At 41.3% G+C, this 14,410-nt stretch overlaps 1 protein-coding gene across 9 annotated transcripts in view; it reads right to left on the reverse strand.

Annotated features, from left to right (window-relative positions):
- LOC133483351 (diacylglycerol kinase zeta-like) overlaps positions 1 to 14,410 on the reverse strand; it is a 113,647-nt gene that overhangs the window by 30,685 nt on the left and 68,552 nt on the right. For 7 of the 9 annotated variants that reach the window (XM_061784514.1, XM_061784504.1, XM_061784459.1 and 4 more), the window contains 4 exons: positions 13,427 to 13,539; positions 13,205 to 13,305; positions 5,929 to 6,008; positions 5,716 to 5,760 (listed from right to left, as the gene is read on the reverse strand). In XM_061784514.1, the coding sequence (XP_061640498.1) occupies positions 5,716 to 5,760; positions 5,929 to 6,008; positions 13,205 to 13,305; positions 13,427 to 13,539 (339 nt within the window). The remainder of the gene's footprint in view (positions 1 to 5,715; positions 5,761 to 5,928; positions 6,009 to 13,204; positions 13,306 to 13,426; positions 13,540 to 14,410) is intronic. The other 2 variants (XM_061784476.1, XR_009790092.1) reach the window with 2 other exon arrangements.

A 14,410-nucleotide genomic window follows, 5' to 3' on the forward strand; every position in this document is an offset into this window, starting at 1 on the left:
CAGTCTTCACTCAGATCTTCAACAGATCACTGGAAATGTGCGAAGTTCCATCCTGCTTCAAACGCTCCACCATCATCCCAGTCCCCAAGAAACCTGCAATCTCGGGTCTGAATGACTACAGGCCTGTCGCTTTGACATCTGTGGTCATGAAGTCCTTTGAACGTCTTGTGCTGGACCACCTCAAGAGTGTCACAGGTCCCCTGCTGGACCCCCTGCAGTTTGCCTACCAAGCGAACAGATCTGCGGATGATGCAGTCAACATGGGACTCCACTTCATCCTAGAACACCTCGACAGTGCAGGGACCTACGCGAGGATCCTGTTCGTGGACTTCAGCTCAGCGTTCAACACCATCATCCCTGAACTCCTTTCATCCAAGCTTCTCCAGCTCAGCGTCTCACCTGCCATCTGCCAGTGGATTTACATCTTTCTGACGGGCAGGACACAGCAGGTCAGGCTGGGGGAGGCCACCTCATCCACACGCAGCATCAGCACTGGGGCGCCCCAAGGTTGTGTCCTCTCTCCGCTGCTCTTCTCTCTCTACACGAACGACTGCACCTCAGCGAACCCGACTGTCAAACTCCTGAAGTTTGCAGATGACACCACTGTCATCGGCCTCATCAAGGACGGTGACGAGTCTGCATATCGACAGGAAGCGGAGCGGCTGGAGCTGTGGTGCGGCCGACACAACCTGGAGCTGAACACGCTCAAGACTGTAGAGATGATCGTGGACTTCAGGAGGCATCCTTCGCCACAGCTGCCCCTCACGCTGTTCAGCTGCCTTGTGTCAACCGTCGAGACCTTCAAGTTCCTGGGAATTACAATCTCCCAGGACCTGAAGTGGGCGACCAACATCAACTCCGTCCTCAAAAAGGCCCAGCAGAGGATGTACTTCCTGCGGCTTCTGAGAAAGCATGGCCTGCCACCGGAGCTGCTGAGACAGTTCTACACAGCGGTCATCAAATCAGTCCTGTGTTCTTCCATCACAGTCTGGTTTGGTGCTGCTACAAAAAAGGACAAACTCCGACTGCAACGGACAATCAAAACTGCTGAAAGGATTGTCGGTACCCCCCCTACCCACCCTTGAGGACTTGCACGCTGCCAGAACTAAGACAAGGGCGTGCAAAATCCTCTCGGACCCTCCCCACCCTGGTCACCAGCTCTTCCAGCTCCTTCCCTCAGGTAGGCGCTACCGATCAATGCAAACTAGAACTAGTAGACATTCCAACAGCTTCTTCCCTCTTGCAATCAACTTCTTGAACAGCTAACTTACAATTCCATTACAACAAGCTGGCAATTTTTTGACTTGAGTTCGTTGTCACATTTCTGTATTATGTATTACTCGTGCACTCACTGTAGTTGTCTCGCCGTGCTGCACTATTTGCATATAGTGGCCACTCATGCCAGTGTAGCATCTGCTCCATTTGCACACTGATTGAGGAGTATCTGTAACATTTGCACAACCATTGTCCCAGATCATCGCAGTACTCGTCACTTTAAACCGCATACACTCCTTGAAGTCTCAGTGCCCTTTGCACAATGGTCATTGCACCGGACTATTGCGATATTAGCCATTCGAACTGAGGACTCTGCATCTTTTTGCACAATTGTTGTTTGTTGTTGTTTTTTGTCAATGTCTTTATGTCTCCAAAGTGTTCTGTAAATTGACTGTCTGTTGTACTAGAGCGGCTCCAACTACCGGAGACAAATTCCTTGTGTGTTTTGGACATACTTGGCAAATAAAGATGATTCTGATTGATGGCTGATTCGTTTACTACTCAAAAAAACACGCACACTCCCTGAGTACTGTGCCCCCCCCCCCCCCCCCACTCTACAAGGCGTACCGACGCCTATATGTTCACAACAAATTATTTATTAATTGATCCCACAACTTCCGGGTTGGCAGACGAAAACGCTACCACTTGAGTCATGCCGCGCTGATGACATGGTCAGCCCATCAGTGCGGCATGCACACATTGTGTGATGAGGCATGCGCATATTGTAGTGAACGATCGATCGCTTTTAGGTAGATTTTAATACATTTTTCTCTGTAACACTTGTTGCTGTTGTCACACCCACGGACAATTTAGAGTCTTCAATTAACCTACCATGCATGTTTTGGGCACAGCAAATATTGATAAGGTAAGGCACTGAGGATCCAGGTGAGGAAAGACAATCTGTGGGAGCCATCCACACAGAGAGGTCTCTCTGCAGTTCCAGACCGACCTATCGGTGAAGGGTCGGTTTGGAACTGCATAGAGGCCATGGTTGGACATTGTGGAACCTCGGTTGTGGAACCCAAAAACAAAAGACTCGGCTGGGCTGGCCAGTCAGGGACTGTAAAAATGCAACAAGCACTACTTAATTAGGGGACTAGAATAATTAGAAATGTTAATCCGGATGGAGGAGGAAGAAATTTTGATTGTAGATTTTTTTGTTTCACTGAGAGAAGAAACAAAACCAACCATGCCATTACCTGTAACAGGGAAATAAATAACTGTTCTATGTGATTCCAGACCATATACTGCATTTCATCAATCTCGTGCTAATATGAAGGATAAACTGCCAATAAATGTTTTAATATTGAATAAAACTATTAGCTTAAAATCAACTACAGGGCATTTAACACTCAAATATCCAACAAAAAGTGTTTTCTTGTTTCTTGTAGATGAGATGACAGTAAGTAATTGCAACACTTCTTTCTTACTTTCTTTCATTTCTCGTGAATGTCCAGTAAATTTGGTCAGCAGAAAAGAAATGCAAATGATGAAATTGGCTATCTCTACTGCAAATGGGATGCAAGTAGCAAGAATGCAATGAATAGAAACAGGAGGACTTAACACTTTTTGTAACAGGAGTAGATTTTCAGGCCAATTGTTTAACTATGCACAGGGCATAGCCAAACAAAATGCATCTGTACCAGGAGGATTATTTGATCCACAGATGTACCGCGATGAAATAGGACAACCCAGAGGGATCCTTGACAAATTTAAGGCACTAAACCAAATTGCTTCAGGGTTCGAATCCACTTTATTCTTGTGGTCAACAAAAAATACAAACATTGACTGAATAAACTGTATCTAACTGATAAACTGATAAACTATACTAGGGATGACATCGGAAGCAGAGCTGACAGACAAGGCTCACTGGAATTCCCCGAGAAGTTGTAAAAAAATAAAAATAAAAAAGTGCAAATGTTGAAAGATACCATCACTCTGAGAACTGAGTCGTGTGAGTATAAAGAAGCCTTAAGAGTGGCCAATCCATTTGAACATATCCAATACAATGCAAATAAGCCCTCTAGGAGCAATGAGCAGTATAGAGATGACTTCAGAGCTATATAATTGGACAACTTAAATTGCTGCCACACATTCTTTTAAGGTCATTATATTGCCTGTAAAGTAATATCTTACTCATCCTAACAAGCGACACAATTTTTCTTTGACTGAGTTCCAATCCTTTGAGCTATGATACTTCTACAAAGCGCCATTAAAGTAAGATAATAATACAATAATAAGAATACAAGAGACATACAGTAGGTAAAGTAAAAAGAGGCTTTTTTTTTTTTTTTTTTAAACAAAATGAGCATGTATTTTGGAGAAATTGATGTTATGATGCAAAGCAGTAAAATGCATCTTCCTAATAGTTTATATATTCATGTCATATACCAGTCTTTCACATTTGTACAGGAAACAAGCTCCTAGTGTACCCCTAATATTGTCATTATAGTTTCTGGTAGACTAATGGACAATTCCGAGTGCAGGTTTAAAAAATAAAATATACGATAAACCATATGTACCAATAGTCTTCCTCACTTTTGCTTTGTCTTTCAGACAATTTTGTCTTAACGAGTCCCTAGAACTATGAAAAAAGCATGACAACAGAAGTTACAGCACTTTACTTGATTGGAATCATAACTTGGACTAAATGTTAGGGCCATATTTTATTTGTGAAACAATGTGTACTTTTTGTGTTGTGCAATGCAACCCCATGGGTGCAGAACATTTTCAGATTTTGTGTGGGGGTGTTTGTTGTGTGCACTGGCATTTGATGTGTGCTTTTAAAGAATATCAAACAGGATATGAGAAAGGAAGCAAATGGTGATCTCTTGGGAGAAACCTTCAGCAGTCAACCACTCATTTGCCAGCTATCAGAACAGTTACCATGCGTAACCTTTTCATGAGATTAACCTCTGGATTAAGAGGTTTTACTTATGCAAATGGTTCATCATTAGAATAGAGAAGAAACCAAACAAGCTTGAAGAAGTGCAGCACTATTCTACTTTGTAATTGCAAATCTATCTTAATTGGTGCGATACTGGTTAGTTAACCTCTGAAAGGCACATCCCAAAGCTGATGGTGAAAATCACTGAAATGAGAACATGTAGCAAGTGAAAGTTAATTAGCAGGCTCGATGCATAGCTCCTCTTACATTTATGGATCGGAATTCTTTTTTTGCAAATGTGTGGACATATTGTCCCTTTCGTTGAAATACAAGCCCAGGAACAAAATTAATTAACTTACCCAGAGACAAAGCAAGCACATACTGTATACACTCTAGGGGTTGTGAAAAGCATAGGGGATGATCAAAAGCTGGGGGGTTGAACTGCAATTGTGCATTAAGTCATGTGAGAACAGCAAATCTTGTAAGATGTTAGCATATCTCTTGAGAATTTTGCTCAGTAAGCATCTGAAGGATTAATTCCACAAATGTGTTTTGTTTTTCTCCATAGTTTTGCTGTGATACCAGTGATAGCAAAGGGGAAAAAAAGTGATGACCTTGGAATCGGAAAAGAAAATACTGTAACAGTGTTCCCTCGCTATATCTCAGTCCACCTATTGCAGATTGAGTGCATTAAAAATATGTATTTTTTCATATTTATATCACGCATAACTCAAAATATCATGGCATTTTGAGTGTATGCTGTAATTATTTAATGGTAAAATAAATGCTTCCTAGCCTTAAACATTAAAACTGAAAAAGAAAAATTCATTAAAACACATTGCAAGGAATAAAATGCACATAGTGTACAGTAATACAGTGCATTACTCTATGTTCAAGAGTTTAAAAAGTACTTAATCAGAATCAGAATCATCTTTATTTGCCAAGTACGTCCAAAAAACACAAGGAATTTGTCTCCGGTAGTTGGAGCAAACTGACTTATTGTTTGGTTTGGTTTGCCCACCCATAAAGTATGAAATTTAAAAGCCAAGTAACACTTTTGTTATCCACATATTTCTGGGAAAATATACATAATAATACCCCCATACCATGTTTCTCAGCCAATGACTTAACAGCTAGAATAGCCAAAGCTTGTTTTTGTTTGGGTTATCATGATGCTCTTCGGGCCACCATGAAGGAGAAAAATATGAGACAGAATGTGATCCATACCATCTAATAGCTCTAAGCCAGAGTAACCAGTGCAGCATACTCTGAATGTACCACTACAGAGTGGTTCCACAACTCAGTAGGAGTCTAACAGGGTTGCCTCATTTCATTACACCTATTATTAACATTATCCTGGAAGGATTATGCAAGTAAATCTCTAATGTGCTAATGATCTCCGACTTGCCCACCTGGCTAACCATCTTGAAAAACCCCCCACAAAGTATGGAATGGAAATCAACGGCCAGAAAAGCAAAATCACCAAAAAATAATAATGGTGCCAGTCGAACAGACTTCTCAATTACTACATTCTCCAGCATCACACAACCAACCTGAAGCCCCACACATCTCAAAGAGGAGTTGACAGAGGAAAAGTCCTGGAGAAATGGAAGAGTAAAAAGACAGAATACAAATGAGCCCAGACATTTAAAAAAAAAAATAATAATAATAAAAAAAAAACTCTGTCTTCAACATGTCACTGCTGATTCAGTCACTCCGAGAAATGATTTTCCTAACTTAGATCAACTCAACCCTCTTGGTCTTACCTCTTGTAAAAGCTGGATATGTTCTCTGCACGTCTCTAAATCGCTGTCTCCATGAACCACTATAAGTCCCAGTGGAATAGCTGGGGACACACAAAACAGTTACTTACCAGAACTTGTTAAAGGTAGGTAGAAAGAATATATAAAGTCTACCCATCCCTGTTCAAATCCCAAGATTTTGTTATATAAAGTAAAAAATGAGAACAAGACAATTTCGAAACGTTTTCAACCCATAATGTGACCCATAACCTGTACAACTCAACTGGGAAAAATGTATCTTTTCAAGGGGGGGGGGGCGTAAAAACAAACTAGTGTGCACACCTCTTATAACTCATGTTAAACGAGAGTTAGTACACACCTGCCACCGTTCAAAGTCCCTCTGATTAACCCTAAATAAAAATAAGATGTTCCTGACAATCTTGTAGTCAGAGATTACAGTGCAAGCTGCAGTCCACAGAGAGCTTGCAGAGCATCAGAGGGATCTCACTGTACAAAGGTGTTAGGAGAAGAGTACAAAAGAATTTCAAAAGCACAGTGGAGACAATAGTCATGATCATCAACATTCTCCTCCTCCTCCGCAAGTGGAGAAAATATGGCACGTGAAATTGTCAAGAACTGCCTGTGCCTCCAAAATTGATGAAAAAACTTTGTGCTTAGTAGATGTGACAGCAATCTCCTGTCTTTATCATACGTCTGGGCTATGGGTTGGGTGGTAAGATTTGTAAGCCTTGTCTTACAAATAAAAAAATAAAAAAACATTTGGAAGTCCCCTCACCCAAACGCATGCAGGAAATGTGTTATGGACCCATGAAACCAAGGTTTAACATTTTGCCGCAAACAAAACACTACTCATCACCAAAAGAACACCTTCAGACATGCAAACACCAAAGGCAAGAAAAAGGTGACCAAAAAAAATTTAAAATACAAAAAATATATATGTGGGGACCTGGGGATTCGCCCCGGACCACCGCAGAGAGTTTTTTTTATTTATTATTTTAACATAAATTCAGCAATCTAGATTCTGAAGAGTACAGTAAGGCAAAAAATTTGTGATGTGATGTGTGTGATTGATGTGGATGTACAAATTTAAGATTCAAATTAAATTTGCCTCATTTCTTTGCTTTTCTTGTTCTTGCCTCCAACTTGAGCTAGGCCCATCTCCACATGCACCTGTTGCCTGCTTCAAGCTGTGCCACATCAATAGCATCCTTCTCTTTAAGGACTCTCATTCTGGAAAAGAACTGACTAAAATCATTGTCTGTTTCACTTCATTTTTCACTATTACCAACTTCAAAAGCTAATCCCAAATGTATCCTCCATGAAAATATTAAACAACATTTTTCAGTTTTTACTGGCCCTTTCTGAATTAGAAGTTAGTTCATTCTGTGTTGTGACATAATCCTTAGCATCGCGTAATACATTTAACATTAACATCCGTAAACTAATTAGATAATTATAAGCGTTTTCCCTAATTAATACAAGATGTACTAGCGGATCAACTCTTGTCACGATGTTACGTGTGCTTCGCGGTTCCGCTGGGACCACAACCAGGGCCACGACCCGCAGCACCTCAACGTGAAAATACAAAAGACCAGTGCAACAAATACGACACTGGCTGATCTGATGAGCAAAAATGTTGCTTAAACGTAAGAGTAGCAATAGAGGATGTCCGCTCCAGAGGTGGGTAGAGTAGCCAATATATCCACGTTTGGGCAGACAGTGCCAGACAAACACTACAATACATTAAAGCTGTTGTTTTTGTTCGTCGAAATGTAAAGAAGAGTAGCGCGCCACTGCCGTCATGGTAACGACGACCTTCCCAACATGGCCGCCACAGACGCACGACGATCAGCGGGGCAGGCTTATCTACTACAACCCCAATTCCAATGAAGTTGGGACGTTGTGTTAAATATAAATAAAAACAGAATACAATGATTTGCAAATCATGTTCAACCTATATTTAATTGAATACATGACAAAGACAAGATATTTAATGTTCAAACTGATAAACTTTCTTGTTTTTAACAAATAATCATTAACTTAGAATTTTACGGCTGCAACACATTCCAAAAAAGCTGGGACAGGGTCATGTTTACCACTGTGTTACATCACCTTTTTTTTAACAACATTCAATAAACGCTTGGGAACTGAGGACACTAATTGTTGAAGCTTTGTAGGTGGAATTATTTCCCATTCTTGCTTTATATACAGTTTCAGCTCTTCAACAGTCCAGGGTCTCCGTTGTCGTATTTTATGCTTCATAATGCGCCACACATTTTCAATGGGCGAAAGGTCTGGAATGCAGGCAGGCCAGTCTAGTACCCGCACTCTTTTACTACGAAGCTACGCTGTTGTAACACGTGCAGAATGTGGTTTGGCATTGTCTTGTTGAAATAAGCAGGGGCATCCATGAAAAAGACGTTGCTTGGATGGCAGCATATATTTCTCCAAAACCTGTATGTACCTTTCAGCATTAATGGTGCCTTCACAGATGTGTAAGTTACCCATGCCATTGGCACTAACACAGCCCCATACCATCACAGATGCTGGCTTTTGAATTTTGTGTCTGTAACAGTCCGGATGGTTCTTTTCCTCTTTGGCCCGGAGGACACAATTTTCAAAAACAATTTGAAAGGTGGACTCGTCGAACCACAGAACACTTTTCCACTTTGCATCAGTCCATCTTAGATGAGCTCGGGCCCAGAGAAGCCGGCTGCGTTTCTGGGTGTTGTTGATAAATGGCTTTTGCTTTGCATAGTAGAGTTTCAAGTTGCACTTACGGATGTAGCGGTGCACTGTACTTACTGACATTGGTTTTCTGAAGTGTTCATGAGCCCATGTGTTGATATCCTTTACACATTGATGTCGGTTTTTGATGCAGTGCCGCCTGAGGGATCGAAGGTCACGGGGATTCAATGTTGGTTTTTGGCCTTGCCGCTTACATTACATATTCTCTGAACCTTTTGATGATATTATGGACCATGGATGATGAAATCCCTAAATTCCTTGCAATTGTACGTTGAGGAACATTGTCCTTAAACTGTTCGACTATTTTCTCACACACTTGTTCATAAAGAGGTGAACCTCGGCCCATCTTTGCTTGTGAATGACTGGGCAATTCAGGGAAGCTCCTTTTATACCCAATCATGACACCCAACTGTTCCCAATTAGCCTGTTCACCTGTGGGACGTTCCAAACAGGTGTTTGATGAGCATTCCTCAACTTTCTCAATCTTTTTTGCCACCTGTCCCAGCCTTTTTGGAATGTGTTGCAGCCATAAAATTCTAAGTTAATGATTATTTGCTAAAAACAATAAAGTTTATCAGTTTGAACATTAAATATCTTGTCTTTGTAGTGTATTCAATTAAATATAGGTTGAACATGATTTGCAAATCTTCCCATGGGCTAACCACCTGTGGGAGGGGCCATAGCGGTCGGGTGCAGTGCGAGCTGGGCGGTGGACGAAGGCGGGGACCTTGGTGATCCGATCCCAGCTACAGAAGCTGGCTCTAGGGACGTAGAATGTCACCTCTCTTTCAGAAAATACATTTTTTATGTGAGACCCTTTCAGACTCTCTTCTAATTAATTAATTAAACTTGACTTGATAACGTTTGTTGCGATTTGCCACTATATGAACAAAAGTGACTGGACTGACACCTAGTGTACTTTTCATCATTGGCCTTGTTGACTCCACTCTAAATGCATGTTTGTGACGGTAAAGATTTTGGTCTAATCAATCCAAAAATCTTTGTTCCAGTTTTGAGACTTATCTCTATGCTGTTTCGCATCATGAAATTCGGCCACAAGCATTTGTGGCTTTGGCGTAGTGATGGCTTTCTTCTGGTGACTTGACCATGCAGCCCATTTTTCTTCAAGTGCCTCCTTATTGTGCATCTTGAAAAAGCCACGACACTTTATTTCATAAGTGTAGATGATGATGATATAAATCCACAGTATCATTTTTTTTTTTTTTTTTACTACATTCAGACTGTAGAGAGAAATGTTGGATTTGTATGATTAAAAAAGTCACATTCGAATTCAGAAAAAAAATCATTCATATGGCGCTTCAATTTTTATGCATATTCTTCACCATAGATTAATCTTAGGGCACTATGCTCCACACACAAATTATCTGCAAATCACAGAAACAATGCGCCAAATGTCAAAATGTTTGCAATGTCACGCCTACACCACCTTGTGTCAGCACACAGAATCGCATGTAGAGTAAAATGAGAATAATGAAAAAGTAGACTTGCAGCTTGCAAGCAAAGCCCATTATTCATTTTTCATCTGGGCACACTCGACAAAGGCAAGAGTGGCTTGGATGGAGACACAAATGAAAATGGTGTTGTTGACTTTCAGGTCACAGTGCCGCTCTCTAGTAATCACCAGGCAGTTTTAGTCCCAATTCAAACCTGAAGATGAAATGCTTTTCATCATTTAGTCTGCAATCACCACCACCCACCCTGCCTCACCATCCTCGGAGCGGCAACATAGCAACAACCTGCAATTCTTGCTTCATTCGTCAGCCACAGTGCAATACAGTGCTTCAGAAATATATTCACCACCACTAACATAAAATTAAATCTAAAATTAAATGTTTGGTGATCACAGTCTGAAATTTTATTTTTTATGACTGGTTAGAGCGTCAGCCTCACAGTTCTGAGGACCCGGTTCAATCCCCGGCCCCGCCTGTGTGGAGTTTGCATGTTCTCCCCGTGCCTGCGTGGGTTTTCTCCGGGCACTCCGGTTTCCTCCCACATCCCAAAAACATGCATTAATTGGAGACTCTAAATTGCCCGTAGGCATGACTGTGAGTGTGAATGGTTGTTTGTTTCTATGTGCCCTGCGATTGGCTGGCAACCAGTTCAGGGTGTACCCCGCCTCCTGCCCGATGATAGCTGGGATAGGCTCCAGCACGCCCGCGACCCTAGTGAGGAGAAGCGGCTCAGAAAATGGATGGATGGATGCCTCTACACACATCAAACCGCTCATCTCGGTCATGTGATATATACAGTGCATATACACACACACAATAAATAAGTAAACAACAACTTTGGAGAGCTTATTCCGAAAGGGCAAAAAGCTAAATGAGCCTAAAGAAGAACCTACGACTTCCAAGATAAAGAAAGCTGCATTTAACAAACAATATCAGCAGTCCTACTTCAGTATTAATCAAAGGAGGGGATTCTCATGTACCAAGCCCGCTCTGCGTAAAATACGTAGTATGTGGTGACAGGCTTTGCTGCTGCTTCGTCACATGGAAACCAAGCACCCGGTATTAAAAGACAAGCCTGAATTAAAATCAAGGCAGAATATCCAGAGTTTGACCCAAAAAAAAAAAAAGCACTGAATTCCTTCAGGTGTCACTGTCTCCCATTACCACAAGATGTGATCAGCTTGTGGAATAGAAAGAAAGCCAGGTCTCCCAATAAATACAGTATATTCTGCGTGATGTTGAGCTGGATTTTTAATATTTTCTATTTCTTTGTTTCTGTGCTGGTCTGTCAAAATATTCCTTTTTGTGAAATAGTCCGTGCCGCAAAAAAGGTTGGGAACCGCCGGTGTAGAGGACAACAGTAGGAGATGATATATAATAAGTACTTTGCTTTATTTCGTACCATTTAGGTGGAGACTCCCTCCCAGCTGCAGTCAGAGCTGAAAATATTCACCCCTCACTAGTCGAGGCAGCACTGCATCACCAAGCCACCCAAGGGCACGTTTCAATTTTGTATGCGGATCTGTGTATTTGCTCCTGTCCATGCAGCGGACACATGGCCAAACTAAAATCGCCACCACTTTGACAACAGACAATACCAAACAATTAAATAAGGGCAACAATGTTAGCTAACGCTAATTTATGCTTCCAAAATTTCAGCTCTGCTTAATTTTTCGCTTTGACCTGATGGTGTTCCCTTGTAGTCTATCCATCACGTTGAAAGGGGTGGATCTTCACCCGGACCATCCAAAACAGCTCACAGAAACAGTTTAAGAAATAGGCAGATTAAAAAAATCTTTACTTGGTTGTGGAATTTCATTTCAATTTGATGAATAGGCAGGCACGCCAGAGACCTAACTACAGTATTTGTATACAAGCAATTAGGTCATTTTCCATAATGCCTCCATTAATATTAGCATCTGTTCTCTTCTTTTTTCTCCGAGTACACCGGTTTCCTCCCACATTAAAAAACATGCATGGTAGATTGATTGAAGACTAAATTGTCCCAAGGTGTGGTTGTGAGTGTGAATGGTCGGTTGTCTATATGTGATGTGCGATTGGCTAGCGACCAGTTTAGGGTGTACCCCGGCCATCGCCCAGAGTCGGCTGGGATAGACACCAGCATGCCCGCGACCCTAGTGATGATATGCGGTACAGAAAATGGATAAATGGATGGTTACTTCTGCTTTGTCGTTGCTTGCTATGAAGATATGTACCATAGCTATGTACCTGAATTTGATTGTGTGTGCACATGAATTGTTTCAGCTGTTCAGTAAACAGTAATATCATGTACAAGTCACTTAAAAATAGAGTGGATATGAAAAGTAATTTAAAATATTTTTTAAATAATTTGATGAGATGTACCGTAATCTGTCGTGTATAATGCGCACACATGGATAATACGCATCCCCAAAGTTGACCTCAAAATTCTGGAAAACCCTTCAACCTATGATTTTGCTTCTACGCATAAGATCAAAACATGAACTATTATCTGTTAGTTTTTTCAAATAATTATTGTGAAGCACTTTATTTGAACACGTAATACTTTCTTTTTATTTACTTGCTCTTATTTTGACATTCACAGCCCTACTTTTAGTGAATAAGAAAACACACAGTTGTGCTCATATGTTTGCTCATATGCGCATTATACACGAGAAATTATGTAACTAACTAATGTTAGGAAAAGCCTACTAGAACATCTGAACTTTCTTTGGGGTTAATCAGAGGCACTTTAAAAGCAGTAGCAATGTTATATGGATTTTGATCGTGATTGGTTAATACTGAACATAGCCACATCCTCAGTTATAAGAGGGTGTGCACACTTGTGCAACCTCATTATGTTAGTTTATTTTTACTTCCCCTCTCAAAAGAGATTTAGTTTTTTCAGTTGACTGGTACAGGTTATAGATCAAAATGGTGGAAATAGTTTTGAAAGGATTTGTCTTGGTCTAATTTTTTTTAAACCACAAAAACCTGGCATTTGAACAGGGGTGTGTGGACTTGTAAATAGCATGCAATGCCAGTGATTGGAGGGACTGTATTAGTGTGTGTTTCCTTACACGCTTGTCGCAATTTGTCCTTGTCATAGTGTAGAGCGTTATAGTCACTCATGCTGATTCTGTTGACACGAAGCCTCAGTCTCTCTGGAACCGGCTGTTGGCTGAGATAGAAACAGCACCATACTCATTTAAATGAAAGCGATTATATATTATGATTGCTTCAGAAATTGCTGAAAAAGTAGGCTTGCCCATTTAAAATACAGTATACAATGCATGACTCACTCATTGAGGTGTGGCAACGATGTCCGCCGTTTGGTTTTCTGGACCATGTTGACCTGGTTTCTGAGGCTGATGTTGATGACGGAGGGGGCAAGTCTACATGGTTCCCCATCCACCTGAATATGAAAAGTCCAACTGTGAGTATAAGTCCATCCAGCCATCCATTTTCCGTACCACTTATCCTCACTAGGGGCGCGGGCGTGCTGAAGCCTATCCCAGCTGACTGAGCGAGAGGCGGGGTACACCCTGTTGCATGTTGCAAAAACATGCATGTTTTTGGGATTTGGGAGGAAACCGGAGTTCCCGGGAAAAAAAACACGCAGGCACAAGGAAAACATTCAAACTCCACACAGGGGAGGCTGGACTTGAACCCGGGTTATCAGAACTTTGAGGCAGGTGTGCTAACCTCTCGTTCACCCTGCCGCCCTTTTGAATGGTAGTAAGGGAGATATTATTGTTTTGTGGTTTTTTTTTCTATGTTCACACTGGAGAGAAAGATGCACAACTAAAATTTGTATGTCGTCGTTTACATTACAAAAACAATGCGACTCCTACAGTGAACGGAATGCGTCCAGAAAGTGACAAGCATGTGCACAAAACAGAAAGTCTCATCGCACATGCGCACAAACACGAAGCAGCGTGTGTTTCCATAAGTAAATACGGACCCGCACGTAGGTCTCGTTATAACGCATTTGCACAATTTCAAGGTTTTTACACTTGAACTGACCATTTACCCCATAGTTATCAGTTCCAAAGCATCTTGTTTTCGCCACTGACTGTTTTCTGCACAGTCATCTGCCATTGCTTGTGGCACGTCTGTTTTGTCGAACAACTGTGATGGTCATATGGGTCGGATGAGCAAAAACAGGTAAAAAGCACTTCCTTCCAGCACGGCGGAACCTTATAGCAGGTGTGCGGAACAAAGCACCTGTAGCATGTTTAAACGTCTACAATGTCTTCTGTTTAATACATGATGTCACCACAAAG

This window comes from Phyllopteryx taeniolatus, chromosome 1 (assembly GCF_024500385.1).
Source record: "Phyllopteryx taeniolatus isolate TA_2022b chromosome 1, UOR_Ptae_1.2, whole genome shotgun sequence".
NCBI classification, from domain to species: domain Eukaryota; kingdom Metazoa; phylum Chordata; class Actinopteri; order Syngnathiformes; family Syngnathidae; genus Phyllopteryx; species Phyllopteryx taeniolatus.